General features: G+C 40.1%; 2 protein-coding genes across 2 annotated transcripts in view; one reads left to right on the forward strand and one right to left on the reverse strand.

The window, feature by feature from the left end:
* LOC121798419 (DEAD-box ATP-dependent RNA helicase 21-like) overlaps positions 1 to 27,515 on the forward strand; it is a 794,448-nt gene that overhangs the window by 485,262 nt on the left and 281,671 nt on the right. The window lies entirely within an intron of this gene.
* Positions 25,250 to 27,251, reverse strand: LOC121798440. Its single transcript, XM_042197446.1, has 3 exons — positions 26,578 to 27,251; positions 25,869 to 26,109; positions 25,250 to 25,763 (listed from the first exon to the last, which is right to left on the reverse strand). Exons 1-3 carry the CDS (start codon positions 27,117 to 27,119, stop codon positions 25,554 to 25,556), a joined length of 993 nt encoding a protein of 330 aa, XP_042053380.1. The 5' UTR covers positions 27,120 to 27,251; the 3' UTR covers positions 25,250 to 25,553.

The following is a 27,515-nucleotide window of genomic DNA, read 5'->3' on the forward strand; positions in this document are numbered from 1 at the left end:
TATATCAATCAGAATGCGCACCATTGTGATCTCGAGTTCCCCTATGACCTGGAAGGGAAACGATCGTTTGCCCCCCGTTAGTGAATGAAGGTGGGAGATGTCCTCTGCAATCAGTTCGGCATCCTGTGGCGGGCTGTCCTGGCCCTGGCCCGATTCCTCCCAATCGTCGTCCCCCACATAACACAACAGTCTAGTCGCGCAAACATGGCCCAGAGCGTACTTCTCGGGGCAATGCCCGCATAATCCCTTGCGCGAGCGCTCCGATTTCTCAGCATTAGACACCCAGATCGGAGTAAAGCGGGGGCGATCCAGCTCCTGGGGTTGCTTGCCTGATTTCGGTCCTTGGGCTGCTCTGATCTCCGGCGCGGAGGATGGCAACGGCTGTTGTCGTGAATCTTTGCTCGGCCACTGCCTCCGTTGCGACGACGACGTTTGTTGATACCTATGTTCCTGATTCGCGGCCAAACGTAAGGCTAACGCCATGGCCTCGACCAACGATTGTGGCTGCTGCAACTCTACTTTCTCTTGAATGGGCATTTTAAGGCCCTTCAACCCTATTCAAGTACTTTTCAAACGTGTCGTGATACTCCGCCACGGTTCCCGTCTGCACCAATATGGCTAACGGCCCAATATAATTTCTGAAACTCTGCGGATCGAACCTGTGGCGGACATCCTCCAAGAATTCAGACCAAGTTACGTAGCGGTTGTTGTTTCTGTAGTTAAATATCCATTCCGCAGCTGGTGGATCGAAGAGCATTACTGCGTAGTGTAAACTATCCTCTTCGGGCATAATGATATGATTAAAATAATATTCCACACGAGAAATCCAAGTTGTGGCGTCTGTTCCGTCGAAGTGCGGTGCACTCATTTTAACCCCGTGATGCGAATCTGGCCCATAATTATATTGGGAACGATCCCGAGCTATTGGCGAATCCCAACAGGACGCGCGGCGACGATGATCGCGCCACCCCCGTTAGCGTGCCGATGGTGGGTCCCAATTTGATATACGACGCGGCTGATACGGAACAATTCGATTATCACCAACTCCATCGTGTTGCCAATCACCCCCTTGCCTCCAATCCTCTCGGCGCGAGACGTCACCCCGTCGTCCACCTCTCGCACTCCTCCTGTCACGTAACCCCAGTAAACGGTGACGAGGGTTCAGGTCACGTTGACCCCCATCACCATCCCTATACTCCGCATACTCCCGATCGTCTGAATCGTAATCGTCGTCAGGGGGTTCGGTATCACGATTCGACGGAAACTCCAGACTATCTACTCGTACCTCCAACTGATCAAATCGTGCCATGATCCGATCAAAACACTGGGTGAGCGGGTCGATCGTCCCCGTGTCTGTCCTCTGTTGAGCGGCGACAGGCTGATCCCCTCTCGGCGGAGACCGAGGACGACCCCCGATGTCCCGTCGGTACCCTACTGGCTGTCGGCGTGCCGATCCCAACACTATTTCTTGCGCGTTTCCCCCTGTAAGAGTAGGCGGCGAACGTTGTCCTTCGTCCATTGCATCCATGAGTTCGAGATGAAGTACCAGTTGTTAAGAGTTCAAATCTCTTAACGAAGAAAACCTGCGATTTCACTCGCAACACATCAATCCGGTGCCCCGAGGTTGGGGTCGGCGGCTCAATTCGTGGCTGGCGCGGAGAACTTCCTCCGTCGACAGTCTTCAAGGTTTGATAAGGAGTATTGCACAAGAAATGTGGGCAAACTATTCCTTCATTAATTGATTAATGAATTAATGACAATCCCTATTTATAAGACTAAAACCCTAGGGTTTGTTCGACCTATTCCTAAACATCGGGAAAGAACCAACAAAGAAAACCCAACGGAGCTTAAACGCTCGACCCAAAATTATTCGGAATAAAGAAAGTCAAAATAACAATAAAATAAATAACTAAAATAATAGACTGAAATCCGGAACTCTTTCAGGCATTCTGTCTAGCAGCTGAGGCGCTATTTGGAGACGAAGTCTTGGTAGCGTTTCGGCTGCTTGATTTCCTTCCTCAGTTCCTTCCCGTGACTTCGTTTGTGACTTCCTCTGGCTGTTTCTCCAGCTCCTGGATTGGGGATGGATCTTCCTCACCTTGTATTTCCTTACTTTGTGTTGACGACGACGACGATGGAGTAGGCGACGTCTCGGCCATGCTTTCGTCTGTAGTTTCCTCCATTCCCCCTGGTTCGGTTGAGGACGTAACACTGTCTTTTATCCGTCTCTTAACCGTCTCATCTCTTAACTATTCATGGATCCCATTGTACTTTTCACTCCATCTCTTAACTAAGAGAGAGCACCTGCAACCCTCCATCTCTTATCGGTCTCTTAACCATCTCATCCCTTAACTATTCATTCAATTTCATTTTTTATTTTTATTTCCAACAAATTCAATTAATAAAAACACACTTCAAAAAATAAAATAAAATTACAACTTAAAATCCTAAAAAAATTACATAATTAAATTCGTGGTAAAATAAATAAAAAAAGACATAATTAAAAATACAAATTTATAGAAATTATAAAAACTACTCCGCCGGCGAATCATCCCCCGAAGGCGGTGGCGGTGCACCGAATGGAGGCGGAATACCAAGTTGTCCCGCCAGATACACAATGCCGGCATGATGGGCTTGATATTGGGCGGGCGTCATCCGGGAAGTGTCTGCCATCGTGGCGGAGAAGTAAATGGACATTAGGGAGGAGGGCGGCCCTTGGGAACCCGCCTGACTTGATTCGTCTCGGCCCCTCCTCCCTCTAGCCGCCTTTGCCGCCTTGGTCCCTTGCGGCCGACGGCGCACAAGGGAGGACCCCCCTGCATCGTCTGTCGTGCCCTCAACTTCCTGCGAGGCAACCTCTTGTGCGGCGCTGTCTGAACCGCCCCCACTAGATGAGTATTGGCCACCCGCCGTGTGCTTCGTGTGTTTTGAGGTCGAGCCCGTGCTGGACTGGACACCGCCGGCCCACCTTTCGATGTCTTTGACGGCCTCCCAAACATCGACATGTTTGAATTCTTTGTCGTTGTCGTCGAAATAGACTCGCAAAGCCGATCTCAGAATGTCGGCTCCAGTGGCTCTACTTTGGTAATGAGCCGCTTCATTCTTGTAGATGCAGCGGAATTTTATGACCTCTCTGTCGACTCGGTCAAAATGACTTCGGAGCATCTTCAATGTGCGGCGGCGGGACCCCTTCGGCTTAATCTCGTTGTAGGCCTCGATGACCTTTTCCCAAAAGCACTTCCGGGATTGTTGATTCCCGACGATGGGATCATACGAGACGCTGATCCAGGCGTTGTACAGAGCCATCGTGTCCTTGCGGTTGTACGGATGGCGGCCTACATCATCCTCCTCCTCGGCCGCCTCCTCATCTTCCTCCACGGCGTCAAATGCCGTGGAGCTTCCACCGCCTCGTCCTCCTTCCGGATTGAGTTCATCCGGATAATTCTCCCTAATTTGGGATAATCCCTGTGAATACCTCGGGCCGGAGGGACGAGCGTATGCATCCACATCAAAATGGGGTGGTTGGTACCCCCGCTGGCCTCGACGAGCCTTAGGTGCCCGGCGTCGACGAACCGGAACCACCCAAGACATTGTACATGTCCCTCAGTCGCCAAACGCATTGATGTCAAACCCGCCGGAGCCGCCAGAGTTTCCGTCGCCAGACATTTTGTGATGAAAATTGGAGAGGTTAGATGAAAATTGGTGAGGAAATGGAGATGATTTGGGAAGAATAGATGTGTGTTTGTGTGTATAATGAGGATGAAATAAGAGTATTTATAGAGTAAAAAAAGAAAAGAAAAAACGGTCGAAAACGATAACATTACCGTTTGAATTTTTTTATTTTTTTATTAAATTCGAATTTTTTAAAAAAATGATTTATTGCGTCAACGTGACGAAGCCCACTCGCGGGCCGGCGAGTGGGCGTCATGCCTAGCGCCAGCGCGCGCCACGCCGCGCGGGCGCGTTGCGAGCTGGCGCACCAGCCGTCTCGGTGGGACGGGCGTCTCGGCGAGACCGGGACGAGATGGGACGCTACTACGCGTCTCGCTGCCGTCTCATCTCGGAGGGACGAGATATGAGACACCCGCGCGACGCATTGCGGGTGCTCTTAGAGCGTCCACTATAATGTGGACGCGGCTATAGCCGCGTTTGGGGCGGAAGCGGGGCGGCTATAGTGGGGAAGGTGGGCGGACAACACGCCGCGGCGGTGGGGGTGGCGGACGCGGGATAGCCGCGTTCGGGGCGAGCCCGCGGCTGGGGTGAATGGAGGAAGAATGGGTGGGGCGATGGCCGCGGCGCCTTATAGTGTGGAAACGGGGCGGATGCGGGCGCCGCGGCGGTGGGGCGGCTGTGCGAGAAGGGGGGGCGGCGCGGCGGTCGGGCGTCCGTGCCATAGTGGACGCCCTTAATACACCTTCTCTCTCTCATTCTCTCCTCTCTCTCTTCCCTTCTTCTTCCTCTCTTCCCTTGCTTCCCTTCATATGTCACACTTAGTCACACTCCATATCTAAAACACAATTTTACCTATAGAAAATAAGTTCATATCAATGTATGTTACTCACGATATTGCTAATTATATACATTCTGATATTTAAAATCTCGAGTAACTTACTAAATGTAGTTATTTTATAAAAAAATTAACATTTACCTAATCAAACAAAAAAATACCACACAAATACACCAACTAAGCAAATAAAAATTCTTAAATTGACACCCCACGACACCACACCAATATGGCAATTTCCATTCACTCCTTTCTACGATATTTAAATGGATACCATTAATCATTCCAAATCCCACACCATGTTTATCCTAATTCACCACAAATAATTTATTTCATCCTAAATACTAACTCCATATTCACAATGAATACCACCAATAATTTGTATTAGTAACTATTTTATTAGTAGTTATTAGATGTATATCAAAGATAAATTCAACCGCATTTATTGGATTCAAACCAATAACTCATTAACTTTAAACTTGTGGCCCAGTAAAATAGTAAAATAGAGCTAAAGCCAAGACATTTATTATTCCCCTTTCTTCCTCACTCTACACTGCTCCGTTTCTCTGTGTTCAAATTTTTTAATCTCTTCCATGTTTACAGGCTTACAGCACAACCAGATTTACTAATACTGTAAAAAACTATTTTTTTCACATACAACTGCTGGCACCCGGTGATTTTTTTCTTCCTTGGGGTGACGTTGGAAGCCAACGGAGGGGGAGATCATGGAAAATTTACGTCCGGATACGTGGTCAATGGTCGCCCCCTCCTGCCCCTGGATCCGCCACTGCGTGAAATCCAATCCATAAACCAGCCACCTTGTCGCCTGCATTGTTCGTCTTCGTCGTCATTCTTTTAATTCCCATAATTACTATTCAAGTCCAAACCGACCCCTCAAATTTCCATTCAACAATTCCAATCCTCCTATTAAATTAATGGAAGAAGCAAATAAAAGAGGAAAAGAAGAATCGCACCACCTGCAACATTCTTCCTCTTCTCCACATTTTCACACTTTTTATAGAGGGAAGCAGAGGAAGGTGAGAGAGAGAAATATAAAAAGTCACACGTCTATGACACACTCCCATTAATGAGTTGACACTCTGAAAAGTTAAATTTTTGAAATGACCGAATTGCTCAAACCCCAAAAGGGTATTTTTGGCTAAAAAATGCTAAAAAGACCATTTTCAAGATAAATCCTTAGTTCAGGATTGTATTGAGATATTTTTAAAATTCAGAAACTATGAGCAAGATAAAGTCATAGTCGTTTGAAGTTCACTCAAATTAAAAAGATGGTGAAGCAAATCCATAGTAGTTGGGCCTGTACTTAACTGAAATGATGGTACTTAACTGAAATGATGGTATAAGCATTTCCTTAGTAGTTGGGCCTTTACTTGAAATGAAGGTAAATAAAATACTAGGAGTACTAATTAGTTTTAATTGAGAGGAAGAGAATTTTCTTCTTTTTTAAAAGGAACGGAAATTTATTCTTCTTTTTCTATTCTATTGGTTTTTATTTGTTTATTTTTTTTGGGTTAAAATTATTTGTTTATTTTTGAAATTTTGAATTACAATGTAAACATCAAAATAAATAAGATGGTGGATCTGGGAGAGGAAACCGGGAGCAGATTGGCCCACCAATTGGGATAAACCAATTGTTGTGTAACATGTTTGGGCTTTGTTTTCTGAGAATTTTGACCTTGCCTTTACTGAGTATATATGTTTCGCTATGATTCCGAACCTATGAATCAAAAATATATAGATATATCGATCTTTTCCGATTTATTAAAATAAAACTATTGATCAAAATTTATGAAACACTTCAACATATTATCAAAGACTAATTAAAATATTTAACCAGACGAGATTAACGCCTCTCAAACAAAACAATAAAGAAGTATTGTTAATTTCATCATGCTTTTTTACAGGTTCAAATTACCATTTGAACTACTGGCGGATCCGGAATCGATAAATGGGAGGTGGAAGAAACAATTTATATCGCCTATATGACCTTCGAATCTTCAAGACCCTTTTCTAGGGGTGAGCAAAAAAACCGGAAACAGAATATCCGAACCGAACCAAACCGAAATTTTGAAATTCGGTTCGGTTTTTTCGGTTTTTCGGTTCGGTTCGGTTTTAAAAATAAAAAAATTTTGGTTTTTCGGTTCGGGCGAAGAAAAAAACCGAAAAACCGAATTATATATATATTCTATTAATTTAATATATTATATTATATATAATATATATATTCTTTTAATATATTCTACTATATAATATATATTATATGTATTATTAATTTTATATTATATATAAATATTCTATTAGTATATATAAAATAAAATACACATATATAAATATATGTTTATATTATATTTATTTTTTTTAAGTTTTTCGGTTTTTTTTTCGGGTTTTTCGGTTTTTTAAGTTCGGTTTTCGATTTTTCGGTTTCGGTTTTTCGGTTTTTCGGGTTCGGTTCGGTTTGGATTTTGAACTAAATTCGGTTTTTCGGTTTTGGTTCGGTTTTGGCAAAAAACCGAACCGAAACCCGAATGCACACCCCTACCCTTTTCTACAGTCAGTAAAACACGTCTTAACTAACTCTATCAACAACTGAACAACTATCTCTGAAGTCCTTGACTGGAAAGTGCAAAACAATAAGGTCAAAAAAAATCCTAGGGACGGATGGAGTAGTTAGTAATTTTCAGTGTATATACAATTTCATTTTAATATTCTTCCACTCTCTTCTCATTAGCTACGATTTTATCTCTAACTTATAGTATTTTTCTCTCTAGCTTATAAGTTCAATTATCTAAATATTTTCATATAAAATAAATTAGTTAAACATACCTCAACGTTTGCGTTAATACATGGTGATATGAATTGATTATTTGAAATACAGTCTTTTATCAATTTATGGATCCTATTCCTACCTTAAGTATTAGCTTGAAATGTTAGCATCGATTTTTAAAATTGCATACATAAAATCAATTATAAGTACTGGCTAGTAGCATGCCAACCGCTTGTGCATGAATGGTTGGCATATTCTTGGTGGCTATGGACAAATTAAAGGCATGTGGGGGTATCTAATTATTTCGGAGTTTAGTACTTCAAGCAGACACTACAATATTATTATTATACAAATTAGGAGTGACACTATATTTAATTAGGATGTCCAAACTTGTCCTCTTCTAATTTTATTTTTCAATTTTATAGTTGGATATTAATAAAGGTGTAAACTGTATCGTAAGTACTACAAAAGTACTATTGTACTAATACACTTTATAATCTAAATTGTGCTCTCCTTTTTAATTGTTCCATTCAAATTTCAATTCTACTCTCTCCGTCATATAAGAGTCACCTTTTGCTATTTCAGTCTGTTTCACAATAAGAATCACATTTCACTTTTACCGTAAATAGTAAGTAGATCCACATTACATTAACTCACGACACTCACATTTTATTATAAAATAGTAGGTCACATCGTACTAAATTTTCCAATTCACTACTCTTTACATTTTTTAAAATTTGTGCTTACATCAAATCGGTGACTTTTATTATAGGAAATAATAGTACTACTTTTTAATGTTTTTAAAACTTTGCAGAGTTATTTGATATAACACCCTCCAACAGACGACGTGGTCCATTATTCTAAAAATATAAAAAGCAAGATTAGAATTTCACCCATCGTCTTCCAAATGCAATTTTTTGTCTACAAAAGTTGAAGGAGAGAAGACCAAATATGGAAGCTATAAGATGATCAAATCTAGGCCATCCCATCCAATAGTCTGCCATTGTTTTTATAGGGAATAATGTTTCAATGTATCCAATTATACTCCCTCCGTATAGAAAATAGACAAATTTATAAATAGCATGAAAAAAAAATAAGAGAAAGAGGAAAAATGTAATGAAAGTATTGTTAGTTGATTGTAGGGTCCACATAATTAGTAGTGTATAATTGGTTTTAAACTTTTCGTATTTAGAACTGGTCTATTTTTAAGGAGGTGGAGTACTTTTTTGTTATAATTCTTATTATATATTACATTTGTCCCACAATAAGAGTCACTTTTATTGTTGACACGAATTTTAAGAAAAATAAAGAATAGTGGGTTGAAAAAAGTTAGTAGAATATGATCCACTTTTTTATTATATAAAATTCGTCTCTTGAGTCTTGACAAAGGGAAAAATAATAATTAAATTACTATGAAAGTATTTATTTAATTCTAATCTCAGTGTATAAACAATGAAAATAATCTCGCTTTTACAGAAATGTATAAAAAATCATTAACGCACAAACGCAAGTAGGAGTATATATTTTGCAGCTCAATATACGGACGGCGCGCGCTATATTTTGTATTTTTTGTAAGACCAAAATTGCATCCCTATATTTTGTGAACAAAATTAAAGCACTGACTTATGTTGATTTAATTATTCGGACATGTATAAATTGATCATCTTCCACAATGTTAAATGTTGAAATAACTATGTTAAAGTAGATTAAAGAATTCACTTTCAATTAACATTTTTTCGCTCTCTTTTTACAGTGTGGTTAGGTCTTGGAATGTGACATGTCTTTCAAAAAATTTTTTGATGTGCATGTCTTCGCTACTAAGCAAAGATTTTAAAGAAAAACATTATTAATTGTATATATCTTTAACATGATTGGTCCACTTCTAGCTCAACTATTCAACAATCTAACTCCAGTGAAACACTAACAGCCAAACCCCACTGTCCCTACATAAGTGTATGTTTCTTCAAAAAGGACAGATTTTTTAACTAGTATTGTCATAAGTGTCGTTTTAGAAATTTAAATAAAGTAATAAAATGGTCCATTTAAAATTTAATAACATTACATTAATACAAATACACAAAAATTAAACTGTTTTGTAGCTCATCAATGGAGATCGATTAATTATTCTTGATCATTCCATCTTGCTTCTTGATATACACCAATATTAATTTAGATTGAAAACAATAATATTTAATAAATTACAAATGTAGTGCATGCTTTATTTCATCATGCAAATAAGTGAAATCCAAATCAGACTTGCACGCCCAATATTACACGCCTTTAACTGACGCCCCATCGTTTATTTATTGTCACGTCTATTTCCACTTTGTTTTAATTTGATTAAAGATGAAAAAGTAATATTCTCGAATTTTCGAAATTGACAGCAATATCAGTTAACTAACTATATATCCTGGTATGATTAATTATTAATAATATCAAATCACACTTTTAAATCCGAGGCCTAAGTCGTTGAGGTGGCAACGATGTTCTTGAAATCTCTTCCAAAAGAGATACTCATAAGAATCAAGATCTCAATCATGCACACTATTTGGGGATAAATAATTAAGAAGGATAATTTCAGAAAAGTTGCACATTGCATGCATATTTATTCATATATACTTAGAACTCGTTTTTTTTTTCTTCTTATTAGGACTATAACATTAGGGGAAGAACTTAAGGTTGTACAAATATAATTCTATCTCTAAATTACAAAAAAAAAGAAGAGAAATTACAACTCCACTTAAAGGTTCAAACAATTAATCTTTGCTTGTTAACTCTTGCGATGAAATCTTCAACCCTTTTGTTCAACATATTAATCTGTTGCTCCTCTTCTTCTTTGGCCGCTATTTTCCCCAATCTCACAATCTCACCTTCACTCCATATTTCACTTCTGCAACTCCTCATCCCCATCCCCATCTTCTTCTCTTCACCATTATTCCTAATTTCCTCCTCTTTTTTACCCTTTCCCCAAACTGCACTTCTGCAACTCCTCATCCCCATTTTCTTTTCTTCATCCTTCACACTTGCCTGGTTAATTAATTCCACCTCCTTTTCACCATTAGTTGTTTCCCTATCAACCAAAACTATTTCCTCCTCCACAATTTTCTCCTTTTTACCCTCCATTTTCACCGTCTCACTTTCTCCCCAAACTGCACTCTTGCTACTCCTCATTCCCGTTTTCAACGCCTCCTCTTTTTTACCCTTTGCTTTCTCCGTTTTCACCATCCCACCTTCACTCCAAACTGCGCTTTTGCTACTCCTCATCATTCCCACTTTCCCGTCCTTTTTTTTACCCTTGATAATTTTTTCACTTTTCACCATCCCGTTTTCACCCCAAACCACGCTTTTGCTACTCCTCAATCCCACTTTGACCTTCTCCCCATCGTGAAGCTGCTCCTCTTTCTTAATCCTAGGTTTTTCAGCTTCTTCCAAAACTTGGCTTTTGCAGCTCCTCATCACGGCCCCATCCTTCTTTTCCTCGGGACGATGATGGATCTTCTCTCCAACAACTAGGGTTTTCTCGGACCTATTTACCGTCTTATGGTGGGCGCTGCTTCGACTCCTTGCAACGTATTCCTCGTAGATATCTGTCGATGGAGAAGATTGCTTTAGTTTGGACTCTCCAATGAGGATGAAGACGATGAGATTTCCCACGACGAAGAAGCATTTAGCGTTGAAGCAAAGCATAACTTTGTCTAGAATTGAGGAGAGTACGAATTGTGTGGAGATGGAAGGGAACCAAAAGGGTGAGGAAAAGAAGAAGCAAGTGATGATAAATGTGAGTGTGTAGAGAATAAGATTGTAAACAATCTTAGCCCTCTTGTAGCTTTTCCTGGCTTGGATTTTTTGGTTCTTGATTGAACAAGGCTCCATTGATGAATTCATCATGAGAAGAAGAGAGAGAGAGTGGATTTTTGGTGGAGGAGATAAATTTGTAGCTTATTCCCACATGTTTGAAAGATGGAGAGAGAGGAGAGGGGTATTTATATAGGAATTCTATGTGATATTCAAATGATAGACACAAGTGAATTATTATTTTAATAAAAATTAAAGTTGGTGCCTAAAAAGATTGCTTTATTGAAAAGCAGTTCATAACATCAATTGTGGAATTGTACAGTGCATTATGTATGAATTTAGGTGCTTCGGTTTTGGGCTTGCCCAATGTCTTTGCCGCGTGTGGTTTTGCAATTACTTTTCTTATTACCTATCTTTTGTATGTCATATTAATTTTATTTTCAACGTGTTTCGATATCATCATACATGCTATTCGAATATTAGTGATTTCACGGTAAATTTTGAACGCTTCAAAATCGTTCTTCTTGACCAAACTAAAATTGACGCAAATGGAAGCGTATTAAAAAAAAATAAAAGTTCAAGTTAATTTAACCTTAATTTAGAGCGCTAAATGAATAGATGGATCGCCATAAAATCTTATGTATGGGATGAAATAATGGACCGTCAATGGCCCTCAGAGTTGTTCTTAACGTAACAAGAATTGTCATCAACAACTACGTACTAGTACTATACTAATGAGTTACATATAGTAAATCTTGGCCATTTGTTAGAAATCAGGATCGGAGCAAGATCAAAAACGATGCAAGAACACGAGGGATTTAACGTGGTTCGGCGTAAGCCTACATCCACGGACAAAATGAGAAGGAATTCATTGATGATCAACAATGGATACAATGAAGAAGAACACTCTCATATCTCTCGGAGATTTACAAGTAAAGAACGCTCTCAACTCGCTCGAAGTCGTCTCGCTTCGAGAGCACACATGCACAGTTGGAAACCTCTCCTCTCTACTCGATCTCTCTTACTCCGTTCCCTCAGATCTGGAGATGTTCTTTCTCACTGATCTCTGCGACTTGTATCAGCATTTATAGGAAGACTAATTCGAGCTCAATACTTCAAGATCAGTTTCAAGTAACCGCATCTTGTTAACCACTCTTTACTAATCGTTGCAACTGACTTTTCTATTGCAAACTTCCAACCGCCACCCTTGATCAAGTTACATCATCACTTAATCCACTTGATCAAGTTTCTTGAATTGTTGGAGTGTTTTATCAGCTCAAAATATCCTAACAATCCTCCACCTTTTGAGATGACTCAAACACTTTCCTTCTCTCTTCTATGACCTCTGTCTGGCCACTCCCTTCCTTGATCATCTTCACATTCTCGAATTCAGATTCACCAAGTTCATTCAACATTTGAACTTTGTCGATCCCATGTCCGACCCCTCCAAGCCCCAAGATGCCGCCTCGTAGGCCACTCTGTTTCAACCCAAAATGGTTGAGGCGACTGTACACTGTCACCCCTGCACATAGCAATGGTGCAGCCTGCTCCGGTGCCATACCATCAGGGATTTTCACCACGAACTTATGATCAACAACCATCCATCAGGTCGTTATACGACCAAATCTTCTTGTTGCAGTATTGCTCGATGTCAGTCTTGCACGGGCGACAGCTGCCATAGCACCCGACGATGCAGCCAACTCCGACCACATCACCAGCCCGGAATTTTGTCATATCCTTGAATCTTGGAGATGAATCTGCGCGTACATGCTTCCACAGATTCTGTCAATCTCCTCCATCACTTCCTTGATCAGCTATAACGCCTCCACCGGACGATAAAACCTCCACCTCAAGGATGTCGGATGTGATCTCAATCAAGAAACTCCCCAGCTCACCCCGATTCCACTCCCCGAAATTCTCGGCGAGCTCATCATTTCCTAATCCCCCAACCTTTTTCAAAACATCATAGGCCTCGGAAATGAGTTGCATACCTGCCGTACCTTCGGGATCCTCCTCGAACTGCTAATGAGCACGACGTCATCGACGCTACTCTTATGCTTCTTCGCATCCCTCAAACACTTCTCCATTGGCTTTCTCAGGATTAGCATCATCATCACGTTAAAATTATACTTTCTTTATCATCAAATGATATACCTCTTGTCAATTGATCAATTCATGCACCTCATAGTCATCTGCAGCCTCACCAATCACTTGACGCTCTCTGGGATTCGACGAAATACTTCGTAAGCCTGCTCCATATCCTTACCCCTCGCGTACCCTGAGACCATTGAAGTCCATGAAACGACATCTTTCTCAGGCATTTCATCGATAACGCTCAGCGCCATGGCCAAATCGCCGCACTTGACGTATCCCCAAAACAAGAAGTTTCAAGAAACCACATTTCTCTCCCGAATTTCATCACCAGGCACCTAGCAGCTTCCTCTGCCTCCTCAAGATCAGAGACTCCAAAATGAGACACATTCCCATCAAGAAAAAACTCACCATCAGTGTCAAGTAATTTTCCCCAGGTTTCTTTACCACCAGCACCATCCTTCTTCACTCTAACAGCGTTTCGTGAGTGTGAACGGCGCACGTGCCTCACCGCCATGCCTCCACCTGCGGCAGAATGTCCTCCTCCAGGCGCCTTGACATGGTTGTGCTCGAACACCAGAGACGAGTTCTGACCGGGAGACTTCGGCCTGGGAGATTTAGGCGACGAAGCCATAGACAATGACGACATCACCTCCGCATTGTGAGACGTTATTTTCAGCATCTCCCTCTGCTCCTCCGTCAGAAACACTTCGTGGCTTCCACTTTTCTATTCTTCATCTCCTTTCTTGTTGTAGCCAAGATCTTGCGCCTTTCTTTCCTTCGAAACTCATCTTCCCACAGACGGCGCCATTTGTTAGAAATCAGGATAGGAGCAAGATCAAAAACGATGCAAGAACACGAGGGATTTAACGTGGTTCGGCGTAAGCCTACATCCACGGACAAAATGAGAATGAATTCATTGATGATCAACTATGGATACAATGAAGAAGAACACTCTCATATCTCTCGGAGATTTACAAGTAAAGAACGCTCTCAAGTCGCTCAAAGTCGTCTCGCTTCGAGAGCACACATGCACAATTGGAAACCTCACCTCTCTACTCGATCTCTCTTACTCCGTTCCCTCAGATCTGGAGATGTTCTTTCTCACTGATCTCTGCGACTTGTATCAGCATTTATAGGAAGACTAATTCGAGCTCAATGCTTCAAGATCAGTTTCAAGTAACCGCATCTTGATAACCACTCTTTACTGATCGTTGCAACTGACTTTTCTGTTGCAAACTTCCAACCGCCACCCTTGATCAAGTTACATCATCACTTAATCCACTTGATCAAGTTTCTTGAATTGTTGGAGTGTTTTATCATCTCAAAATATCCTAACAGTTTGGGTTGGTAGATAAGACTAAGAGCATCCACATCAGTGCTCTTGCCTACGAGCACGGATGTGGGCCCGAGCACACTTTTACTCTATGCTCTTAGGCAAGAGCACAACACCCACATCCGTGCTCTTCCGCAAGGACAAGCTCAAGGGTCCTTCCATTCTATTATTCAATTTAAATAAAAATATTTTCACAATATTAAAATGCATTAAAAATAACCGGAATAATATTACAAATTACAAAAAAAAATTTACATAATTAAAATCCTAAAAATTAAAATTTTCATAATTAAAGTCTTAAAAATTAAAAATTACATAATTTAAATCCTAAAAGTTAAAAAATAAAAAAAAAATCCAGAAAAAGGTAAAAAACGACCAGATTTTTGGGATTCTAATTTTTTCTTTTTTGGTATTATTTTCAATTTAAAAAAATTAAATTTTCAACGAAAATGCCGTTGGCCAATCAGAACGCGCTACGTCAGCTGCTCGCTGGCACGGACGTGCTCGATGCATCGAGCAGCGCCGCGCCAGCGGCAAGAACGCAGCGGCAGACAGCGGTGTCGTGCCGCTGGTACGGACGGACGGACAGCGTCCTGCTCACCGCTGCTGATGCTCTAAGAAAAAGAAGAAGACCAGTATTTTAAAATTCGCTATGATTTGAGTGTTATATAATAAATTATAGTAGTACTATTTGGTGCGAAGATCGTGGCGAATCTCATGCTTGAATTTACAGTAAGATTTATTTTGCTAATTATTGCGATAAACCGTGTATGGTTTAACTTGGAAGAGGGAAAGTAGTAAGGTTTGATCCCCAAATGAACAACATACATGCATTTTAATTTTAACGTAAGAAGTCTTATTTTAAAATCGGGCAAATTGTCTGTAAAGTCATGAACTTTTAGAATAGTTTGGTTATTTCCATGAATTTTAAATGTTGCATGAAAAATGTCATAAACTTTACCGAACTATGTAAATTTCCAACCCGACCCGACCCGACCCAATAGATTTCTGACACAATTACTTATCATATGTGGCGCACCGGAGGCATGACTTGGCAAAACTCCACTTATTATTCTGGTTGTTTCTCTTCTGTCTTTGCAATCTTTGACCCAGGACTTATCACAAACATACAAGTAGTACAAACGAAAATATACAAATCGAATTTATCATAAAAGTAGCATTAATTCCATAGTTCGAATTGAACCCTAAATTTGTCATTTGTCAAGTCACGCCTCTGATGCGCCACGTATGATAAGTTTGTATTGGAAATCTATCGGGTCGAGTCAGGTGGGAAATTTACACAGTCCGGTAAGTTCATAACTTTTCGTATAACATTTAAAGTTAACGGAAAAAACCAAACTATTCTGAAAGATCATGACTTTACATACAATTTGCCTTTTAAAATTTATGTAGTATTACCAATGAATATGTATAGAAGTATAACTCATATATTAAATTAATTAATAGTCTTACAAAAATCCAAATTAGTTCGCAAATTTGATAAAAAAAACTAATTATTTTGAGCTGATCATGTGGAATAATTGAGTGAGGTCGGTCATAGGCACGAACCAAAACGTGCATATCGAGCTCAAATTAATTAACTTTGAGCCTTTTTAGCACCTTTTAGTGTTTGGCTGATTTTGATAATTAATTTCATTGTATGTTTTGGTTCTTTCCGAAGGAGGACCTGCGTTTAAGTCTATAATAAATACTACTACTATCTTTTTTAATGTTTTTTAGTGAATCGGCTTTTAATATTATTATTGATTATTGATTGTTAAACAAAATTTATTTTTTAATAAAAAACTTGTAGTTGGAGGGTGGTGTTTTGGTGTAGGAGCTGCTATTCTTTGTGTTTCAATGTGTTTGAACTGTTCGATTGTGTTGCCGCTATTCTCTTGAACCCTGTTGCTCGCTATGGCTTTTGGGGCTTCGAGCATTTTATTCTGTCTCAAAATAATTTATCCATATGTTATCCAAAGTTAAATTTTCGACTATCCTCATTCCTCACATTTTACAATTTTAATATATGTCTTCTACTTCATCTTCATCTCCATCCCATCTTCAATCCATTACAAGGTTATGTTTAATTATAAGAGCATACTAATGAACTTTAAAAAAAAAAACAATTAGTAGAAGTATTGATTTGTCCAAAGTAGAAAGGAAAAAAGAAAAAAAAATAGTTTTAGTGGTGGAAGAATCGTTTATAGTGTATGTGTTTCCAGTTGATTTCGTATTGAATTTTTTTCTCAAATAATTGATGTAGGGGAGGCACGTGCTTTGAATTTCGGCCAAACAAAGATACTTGTAAACTTGAAACCATATAATTAAATTAAACAAGTTAATTCCGTCCTTTTTCATGTCGTTTTCCAAAACTTTAATCGTTTAAACTTGAATTTTAATAGTACCAATTTATTAGCCACGCACTGCTTATGCCTTATGGGCACTACACACTGCGCACATTGATGAATTTAATTTTTTCGAAGGTGTAAATTTTATTTATTTAACAATAAATGAAAATGTCGTGTGCATTGGTTAATAAACCTAGAAACTATCAAAGATACACTATAATAAATTCATGAATATACTTTCCTAGCAAAATATTGATATGTTTCAACTATGATTTTGATATTATGATTTTTATTGTAAATAAAAACTAAAAATAGATAAATTAAGTAAAACTGTAGTCGTAGCTAGCTAGATTCCATTGAAAGTCGATGGTGGAACCGGGGACGAGTAGAGAAACCATTAATTAAGCTCATAGTGTTAAAGAGCTTTGAATTTGGTGGTAAAGAAAAAGTAGACCATTTAAGTTAGTAAAATGAATTAACTTCAATGGAAGTTCAATAATCTTTGATGAAGTTTCGAGGAAGGAGGAGATCTTGGCATGTACTTTATTCTTAGGTCACAACTTTATATTTTCTGTATGTACTTTATTTCATTTCTTGATGCTATTAAGTGTTTGAAACTTTATAAGAAAAAAATGAGGGAAGGGAGAAGTACAAGGTTTAGGTTTACTTTTCTAGTAATAATGGATTGATTTTCCAGATAGGAAGTGGCGCACAAATATATAGCCGTAACACTTTACATAAGAATTTCTTTTAACTTTTGAAACAAGTAAATTTTATAAATGGATTCTGTCGATTTAGACCAATTCTGCTACCCAATGTTGAAATCTGGCTTGTTACTCTGCCAAATTGGTTAATTCAAATTAATTTCTATTTTAGAAACATTTACACTTATGCATATTTAAAGCTTAAAATTTACATTACATACTGAATGAAGTATATTAATGTAACCCATGAAATGTGATATCGAAGTTGCACTCAAAATTACATATCTAGATGACACCCAAATTTGTGTACAATCTTTTGTTGTCGATTTTGTCGTTGCCAATTTAGCATACTTAACGACAGTTTAACATACTTTTATATTGTAAATTAGTTATATACTATTGATTAACTTGGCATATTACATCTTCTTGCACGGATTAACATGTAGGTGAATAAAACAAGAGTACATATTGATTAATTTGAGATGCGTTTAAATGATAAATGACATACATAAACAAATATTGAAGCTAATTATAGAAACAATAGCTAGCTATTCTCAAACTCAACTTAAACCAATTATAGAAAGAAATGTCAAAACAAATACAAAAACCAAAGGGGCAATATGAGCGCATCACATTAGAAAATACTCCAGCAAATAAGTACCTTACCTATAGTCCAACTTGAGAGGTTGGTGAAGGACTCTGTTACTGTTAGGGTGGTGAAGTTTGGACGCCAACTTTTAATCTACGATCTAAGACATTAGATAAGTCTACTGGAGACTCTAATTCCAAAACCCCCGTCCCCTCCACTTCCGGGTGTCCGGCTCTTCTTTATATTAAACACATTCATCATCCAATTTTGCTAAGCCTAACCTTGGTGTTGAGTCTTCTTTGTAGGATGAGATTGCTCGTGGTGGGGCTATAACCTATTTTCGCCATTGTACTCGTATTGTTAAGACATCGAGTAACCAGCTAAACAAAATTTGATGAAGATTAAACATTTGACTTACTCACATTCTTTCACCGCTCTTGCTTTCTCTCAAAACTATGCGATTTACAACTACAAAAACATATATGAACAGATCCTCCTACCAATTAAAAAATTTCTCCTCCACTTTAAAAGCCATCTCCTTTTTTTCATTCTCCCAAACTACTGCCATTTATTTTGTTTTGTACTACTTTTTTTATTTTAACAAGAAGAAAATATTTTTGTCGTAATGATTGAACTTAATCTTTATCGTGTTGGAAATCATAGAAGGAATCAAAGGGATATTCTACGAAGATTGCATAAAATCAGACACGGAATTGAGAAGATTTCTAGCGGATTGATTAGGGAAATTGATTGAGGAAATCTTAACTTGTATAACATCTCCTTAGCTTATATATCATGTACCATTGTCATTGTGAAGAATATAATAGAAAATATACCTTTCTACATGGCATCAAGAGCAGGTTTAAGGCTCAGAAACAAATCATCATAGCCCAGAAAATACCCTTCTCGACCAATACAGGCGAGAATCTGTCCAAAAAAAAAATGTCAGAAAACAAACCCAATATTGAACCCATAGCCGAAAAAATCAGGTCAAGTAAGAGTGTCACCATAGCCTTCAAACTGAATGGCTCGAATTACTCACTGTGAGCACGATTAATGAAGGTGTCCATTGGCGGCCGAGGAGTCTACCGCCACATCTCCGGAGTACCGTCCCCACCGAAGCCAGGGGAGAGCGGTTTCACGGATTGGGAAGAGATAGACTTGATAGTCTTCTCGTGGATTATCGACAACATGGAGACAAATCTCATAGCCGACTTCGCACATCACCAAACGGCGAAGTCCCTGTGGGATACGCTCGCGGTGACGTTTGCTAGTTCATCGGACTCGTACTTAATCTACGACCTGCGAGACAAGGCGAGTAAGATATTGCAAGGAGATTCAACGCTAGAAGCGTACTGGAGCCGTTTACACGGTCTATGGATCGATATCGATCGGTGTTCACACAAGACCGTGAATTGATGCGACAAAGGAGTAGAACAATACCGAGAGATCAAATCAGAATTGCGTCTATTTAAATTTCTCACCGGACTAAACGAGAAGTATGATTGGATCCGACGAGAGATCCTCAAAGAGGATCCCTACCCCTCAGCCGACGTAGCGTATGGATGGGTGAAACAGGAGGCAGCTCGACTCAAGATCATGTCACCGGCGTCCGATTCAACATCCATTACCGTCGGAAACGAAGCATCATCGGGGGTCGGATTCGGATTTGGGGCAATGGAGTATCGTCCACAACAGAAACAGAACCGAGGCCAGCCGACGCCGACACCACGTTCGGCCACCAACCGCCGGGGAAACAACCGGCCAGACAAGTCAAACCTCTGGTGCTCCCATTGTGGAATGCACAAACACACCAAAGAAACGTGCTTCCAATTGGTAGGGTACCCAGAGTGGTGGGAGGAAGAGAAAGCCGCCAAAGCCAAGGTAGCCGTCGGAATCAATGGCGGAGGAAGAAACCAGATTGAAGGTCTCTCGACCGGCGGAGGGAGTCAAGCCGTGACGGGATTCCAGGAGAGGAGGACCGAAGCCGAAGGTCTCTCGACCGGCGGTGGCAGCCGCAGTGAAAGCAGCGGCGACGGGAGAAAGACCGCAGAGGCGATGAGCGCCTCTCTACGGGTTGAAGACGGCGAGAATGGAGGTACTGGGCTGGGGGATGAGAACCCTAGCCCATTTAGAAACAGCTTTGCAATTAAATCCTCAACTTTTAAGAAATTTGGCATTTTACCCCATTCCGAAAATTATAAACAAAATACCCCCAGATTCTTGATAATCCCAAAAACGACCCCATTATATGCAAAAACATGTTTTCACCCCTAGAAAATCTATCTTATGCTTTTGAGGCCCAAGAGTGTAGTATTATTAATGACACGGGATGGATCTTCGATTGTGGGGCCACCGATACTATGTCTTACGATCGGAATGATTTTCTAGAAATTCATAAGACCCAAAAATCACACATTAAGACTGCAAGCGGGGGGATAACACCAGTTGAAGGGGCGGGAACTATAGAAATTTTCCCTAATGTTCAAATTCCCAACTGCCTCTATGTTCCTAAACTGTCCCAGAAATTAATGTCAATCAGTCACGTGACGAAGAATTTAAATTGCTCTTTGCTGATGCAACCGAACTTCTGTATGTTGCAGGATATCCGGACGGGGAAGATTATTGGACGTGGCACTGAGCGTCGTGGGCTTTACTTTGTGGACGAGATTGCTCGACAAGATGGTGCGGCGATGCTTGCTCACGGGTCCACTAATCAAGATACTTGGCTCTGGCACCGTCGGATGGGCCATACCTCTCCGGGTTATTTGAAATCCTTATTTCCTAAACTCTTTGTTCCTAGAAATTTTTCATGTGAAGCCTGTGTTTTGGCCAAGAGCCACCGAAACTCTTTTAAACCAAATGATACTCGTGTTGATACTGTTTTTTCCTTGATTCACTCTGATGTGTAGAGCCCAGCACCCGTAGGAACTAGTTCTGGTTTTCGATATTTTGTGTTATTTGTCGATGATTGCAGTAGAGCTACTTGGGTTTATTTCATGAAACATAAATCAGAAGTATATGATAAATTTGTGATGTTTTATAAAATGATTCAAACTCAATTTCAGACATCTATCAAAATCTTGCGATCTGACAATGGGGGGGAATTTTTAAATAGCTCAATGACAAATTTTTTCAGTGAAAATGGGTTAGTACACCAAACTTCTTGTTCCCATACACCAGAACAAAACGGGGTAGCAGAACGGAAAAATAGAATCATTCTTGAAATGACCCGAGCCCTCTTATTTGACTCTAAGGTACCCCCATCCTTCTGGCCTGAAGCTATAGCCACATCCGTTTACCTCCTTAATCGCCTTCCCACTAAAGTGCTAAACCGAAAGACCCCTCTGGATCATTTATCTACCTTAACTAAAGTCCCATCAGCCTTATCCTTACCACCTAGGACTTTCGGTTGCTCCGTCTACGTGCACGTCCCAAAACATGAAAGACATAAATTCTCCCCTTGTGCAATTAAGTGCGTTTTCTTGGGATATGGGGTTAACCAGAAAGGCTATCGATGCTATGACCCCAAGACCAAACGGGTCATTACCACCATGAACTGCAACTTCCTTGAGACTGAATTTTTCTACCACCTTGGGACTCAGGGGGGGAGTGTGAGACAGGGGGAGCCGTCTGTCCAAAATGACTCCCTACGGTGGTATGTGCCAAGTACCTTTGATTCGGACCCAACAGAGCAAGCTGGCACTGTTCATGAGCCGATCTCATCTACGGAGACGATCCCAACAACGCTTCCGCCGCGTGCCTCTGATCCAACCGTAACGGAATCCGAGGTAATATCTAGTAATCCTGAAATTTCAGATATCACCCCTAACTCACTTGATACAGAAGACGAGGAGGATACCACTATTGATCAGGATACAGGGCAGTATGTACTCCCTCCTCGGAGTACAAGAGGAGTTCCGCCAAAGAGATATTCTCCAGAACGAATAGGAAGGAAGAGCAGGTACTCAGTAGCAAACTTTGCCGAAGCCAACATATCAAAAATGGCTAGAGCATTCCATACGGCACTGTGTGAGGAGGAGATCCCTAGAACCTTTGAAGAAGCTGTCAAAATTAAACACTGGAGGGAGGCAATGCACGTCGAGATGAGGGCACTAAAAAGAAACGGCACCTGGGAAGTTATCCCGTTGCCCAATGGAAAGCACACAGTTGGCTGCAGGTGGGTCTTCACAATTAAACGAAGACCAGATGGAAGTATTGATCGATACAAGGCTCGGTTAGTAGCAAAGGGCTACACACAGACTCATGGAGTGGACTATTCGGAGACATTCTCCCCAGTCGCAAAGATGAATACCATAAGGGTCCTACTATCAGTGGCGGCAAACAAAGAGTGGCCACTACATCAGTATGATGTCACCAACGCCTTTCTTCACGGAGAATTGAAAGATCCCATCTATATGGAGGCTCCACCTGGGTTCACAGAAGAATTTGAAGAAGACAAAGTGTGTAAACTGAAGAAAACACTGAATGGGCTGAAGCAGTCCCCGAGAGCTTGGTTCGGGAGGTTCACAGAAGTAATGAAGCAATATGGCTATCAGCAGAGTAACTCCGATCACACACTTTTCATCAAGCGGAGAGGGGAAAGGATCACCTGTCTAATCATCTATGTAGACGATATGATCATTACAGGCGATGACGCAGAGGAGATAAAGGATCTCAAGGGACATTTGGCTACAGAATTTGAGATGAAGAATCTAGGAGATCTCAAGTACTTCCTTGGGATTGAAGTGCTCAGATCGGGAAAGGGAATCTTCATTAATCAACGAAAGTATGTTCTTGATCTCTTGACAGAAATAGGGATGCTCGAATGCAAACCCGCAGATACTCCTATGGTGCAGAACCATGGCCTTCAAATAATTAAAGGAGCAGCGTCAACCGATCGAGGAAGGTACCAACGGTTAGTAGGGAAACTCATCTATCTATCCCACACTCGGCCGGACATTGCATATGCCGTTGGAGTTCTGAGTCAATTCATGCATAATCCACAAGACGAACACTGGGAGGCAGCACTTAGAGTGGTGCGCTATCTGAAGGGAACCGCGGGACATGGAGTGCTGTTCCGAAAGAATGGACATCTCGACATCCATGGATACACGGATGCAGACTGGGCAGGGAACCCAGTTGATAGGCGATCAACAGGAGGTTATTTCACCTTTGTGGGTGGAAATTTGGTGACTTGGAGAAGCAAGAAGCAGAAAGTAGTGGCTTTGTCAAGCGCAGAGGCCGAGTTCCGAGGCATAAAGAGTGGACTCACTGAAATACTTTGGCTTAGGAGAGTAATGAAGGAACTAAATCTCGAGTCACAAAAATCCTGCAAGCTACTATGCGACAACAAGGCTGCGATAAGTATCTCAGAAAATCCTGTGCAACATGATAGAACCAAACACGTTGAGATTGATCGACACTTCATAAAGGAGAACCTTGAAGAAAAGATAGTAGAAATCCCATATGTGAAATCCGAAGACCAACTGGCGGACATCTTGACGAAGGCCGTTCCAGCAAAGAACTTTCAAGAAGTTTTGGGCAAGTTAAGTTTCGGAAATCCCGTCACTTAACTTGAGGGGGAGTGTTGGAAATCATAGAAGGAATCAAAGGGATATTCTACGAAGATTGCATAAAATCAGACACGGAATTGAGAAGATTTCTAGCGGATTGATTAGGGAAATTGATTGAGGAAATCTTACCTTGTATAACATCTCCTTAGCTTATATATCATGTACCATTGTCATTGTGAAGAATATAGTAGAAAATATACCTTTCTACATATCGACTATAATATAGTACTCCATTCGTCCCTGAAAATTTGTCACATTTCATTTTTTGCACTCGTTTTGAAAAAATGATAATAAATAGTGAAAGTGGAGAGATGGCAACATAAGAGAGAGAATAATGTAGAGAAGACTCTCATCTACGTTATTCTCTCTACATTTTAGCTATTTATTATCATTTTTTTTAAACGAGCGCGGAAAATTAAATGTGACAAATTTTTAGGGACGGATAGAATGCTATATAAATAAAATATTTTTGTACATATTTTAGTAGGTTCCCTGGCAGAATAAACAAAGTTTGCACTCGATATAAAAAATACTCTCTATGTCTCATAATAAGAGTTCTATTTTGTCATTTCCGTTCATCCCACAATAAGAGTCCTATTTCATTTTTACCATAAATAATAAGTAGGTCTCATACTCCATACTAATTTCACTGATATTTTATTATAAAACCAATACTTCATCCGTCCCATAAAAATATGCACATATGATATGCCACGAGAATTAAAACAAAATTGGTAAAGTAAGAGAGATGATGGGAAGGATAGTTAAAGTAGTGTTAGTCGATAATGAGACCCCATCATTATTATTGTTTCAATGGTGATATAAGCTGTAAATAACTTGATGCATAATGGTAATAAATTGAGATAGTTTTCCATAAATTGAAATGTTCATATTTTTAAGGGACATACGAAAATGAAAAGTACATAAATTTTTATGGTAGTGAGAGAGAATATCTAAGTGGGACCCACATTTCACTAACTTATTAACCCACTTTTCTTATATTTCTTTATATCCATGTCCAAACTCCAAACAAATATGACTCCTATTGTAGGACGAGAGAGTACTACAGGTTTGACTAGACGTGGATTTTAAGAAATATGAAGAAAAGTGAGTTGAAAAATTAAGTGGAATGAGGGTCCCACATTTATAGAATTAGTTTTATAATAGAATATGGGCGTAAAGAGTTAGTGGAAAGTGAACAATTTTTTTACGGACGGACCAAAATAATAAAACTGGACAACATTTCATGGATGGAAGAATATTGTGTGAAATGCAGCGATTTTAATTAGATATTTTACAATTATCTTTAATTAACTAGTATAGTACGAAGACAGATTTAAATTGAGATAAGTACTTCCTTGTTGGCCAATGGAAGAACTTAAATGTTCCGTCTCAGACCAACTTCCCATTTCATAAAATAAAACAAGAATCTAAGTATGAGATATCATACATATGAATATAAAAATGAAAAATTAGGTTAACGCAAAAATAAGAGAGTAAAAGGAAGAAAATGGTGAATAGATAGAACTCTAGAGTTGATCATTTCCATCCCAAGCATTTGGAACACGTACGTACAACAGAAGATGGCGTTCCGATTCTGAATCCAACACCATAAGAATATAAACAACAACAACAATAAAATTAAAAAAACTACCCTCACAATAAGCTACATAAAAAAGCCGCCCTAATTAAAAAAAACTAATACTCTCATACCCAAAAAATCATAAATCTTGTAAACCAAAAATTGAATAACTAGAAGAAAAAAAATAGAGATAGATCACAATCTCCCCAACAGCCTACAAAAATGAATGCGCAAAACATTCTAAAGCACCAAAGCTACTTTCTCTGGGGAGCTAAGCACTGAGCGGTGCGCCACCAAAGGCTCATAATGATCTGCTCCAGCCCCGCACCATCCCGTTCCTTTCATGAACAGAAAGAATGGTGGCTCGCATATCTCACTCCTTGGCCGATGAGGCAAGAAGAATACACAGTTGTCCTCATCAACCATCGCATCCGATCCGTGTGCTTGCAGCTGTAGATATAGACATTAGATAGTAGTACACCATAATTCAGCAACCTAGTAGGAGTATCTATCATCTATCTATCTCAATGGGCAGTAAAAGAAATGTATTCTCACCACAAAGATTTCTCTTTTGAACTCTGTGGCAAGACATTCTATTGCTATGTCATCTCCAAAGGCAGCCGCATGGCCGTCTCTGTTTTCATCCACTGTCAATAAACCCTCCTCAGTATATTGCAGATTGATGATATCGTATTCGTCATCCCCGGAGCCTGATATGGACATGTACTTGGACCAACTCAGTCCATCATCTACAGCTACACATCTTTCTTTGAAAATAGACTCAGCAGCCATTTCTCTACATTAAATTTCATATCAGGAAAATATATTACCATTATAAAGATTATGAGAAGCATATTTCTGCCAAAGTTGCTGAAAGATCTTAAGAGATGGCAGCATTTCATACGCAAATGCTGATTCAATAAATAGACACAATATTGCAGCATAGTCGAGATTTAGAAGAATATTCTCCAAAAATAAGATCTAATTTCTGAAATGTGTGGCAACTTCTGCTTCCTTTTTTCAGAATAATGTCCATAGACAATAAATCCAAATTTTCAATTTTCAAGTGCAGATTTCTTTCTATCTATTTTTCCCAACAACCAGCAGAGGTATTGACAAATAAATAAAAGCCGAATAAGTTTTAATCGCATATTAGAAAAATGAAGGAAAGGGATCATATTCCGTCTTCAAACAAAACGAGATCTAAAATAATAGTAAAAAAAACAAAAAAAATGATCAGATCGGAAAAAATTGGTGGACATACCTGTGCATACCGAGCTGCACAAGCTCATCAATGGCGGAATCCAAACCCACCCGATCTTCCTTTTTGGCCAACAGCTTAACCTCCTGGACCACATGGATCCCCCAACCTGACTGCAGATCTGGCGTGTACATGTGCCTAATCGCCGATTCGATGAACCTCCTCGTCACCTCGTCCACCGATCCGAGATCCTCGACGAAGCGTTTCACCGTCCTCAGGCGGAGCTCACGCGCAGCCGCCTCGACGCCCATGGACTTACGCGCCGCCGTGAAGAGGCAGTTACCGTCCGCTTCGACCTCTCCGCCGTGGGCGAGCCTGAACACAATGTTGAGGTTTTTATCCTCCGGGTGCTTCCAGAGGACCCCCTTGTTGTAGAGGCGCGTGAGATGCCTCTTCTGCTGGTCCTCCAGACTCGGCACGCTCTCCCACGCGATCTCCGGCTGCGGTGGCGGAACCGACGCCTGATCGGAGGAGGGGGTGGTGGTCGGATCACGCCACAGGATCACCGGGGACGACGCCGTCGAGTCGCAGATTAGCTTCCCCATTGTTATCTCCTTTTTTCTTTGATTTTCGAATTTTTTTTTATTTTTTTATTTTTTCTTTTTTTGTGTTGGAAAAGAGACGTTGGGGAGAAAGAAGAGGAGAGGAGGAGAGGGATATTAGGGTAAACGACTTAACGGATAGATTTTTACGAGGCGGGAGGGGTTTGGTACACGTGTGAGAATCGCAGTGGCTATTTACCTGCGCGGGCTACAGACCATACAGCTCTATTTCGACACGTGTCGTAATATGATTGCCAGATATAACATTATGGGTGGTTTTCGAGGAGTAGTTAATTCTATTTTCTCTCAATACAGTAGTACTCCTACAATTTTAAAAATTACAGTAAGAATATAAACTTTATGTGAATTCTGATATTTTTAATGAATTTTAAAAACAAT

Source organism: Salvia splendens, chromosome 4 (genome assembly GCF_004379255.2).
Source record: "Salvia splendens isolate huo1 chromosome 4, SspV2, whole genome shotgun sequence".
In the NCBI taxonomy this organism is placed as follows: Eukaryota; Viridiplantae; Streptophyta; class Magnoliopsida; order Lamiales; family Lamiaceae; genus Salvia; species Salvia splendens.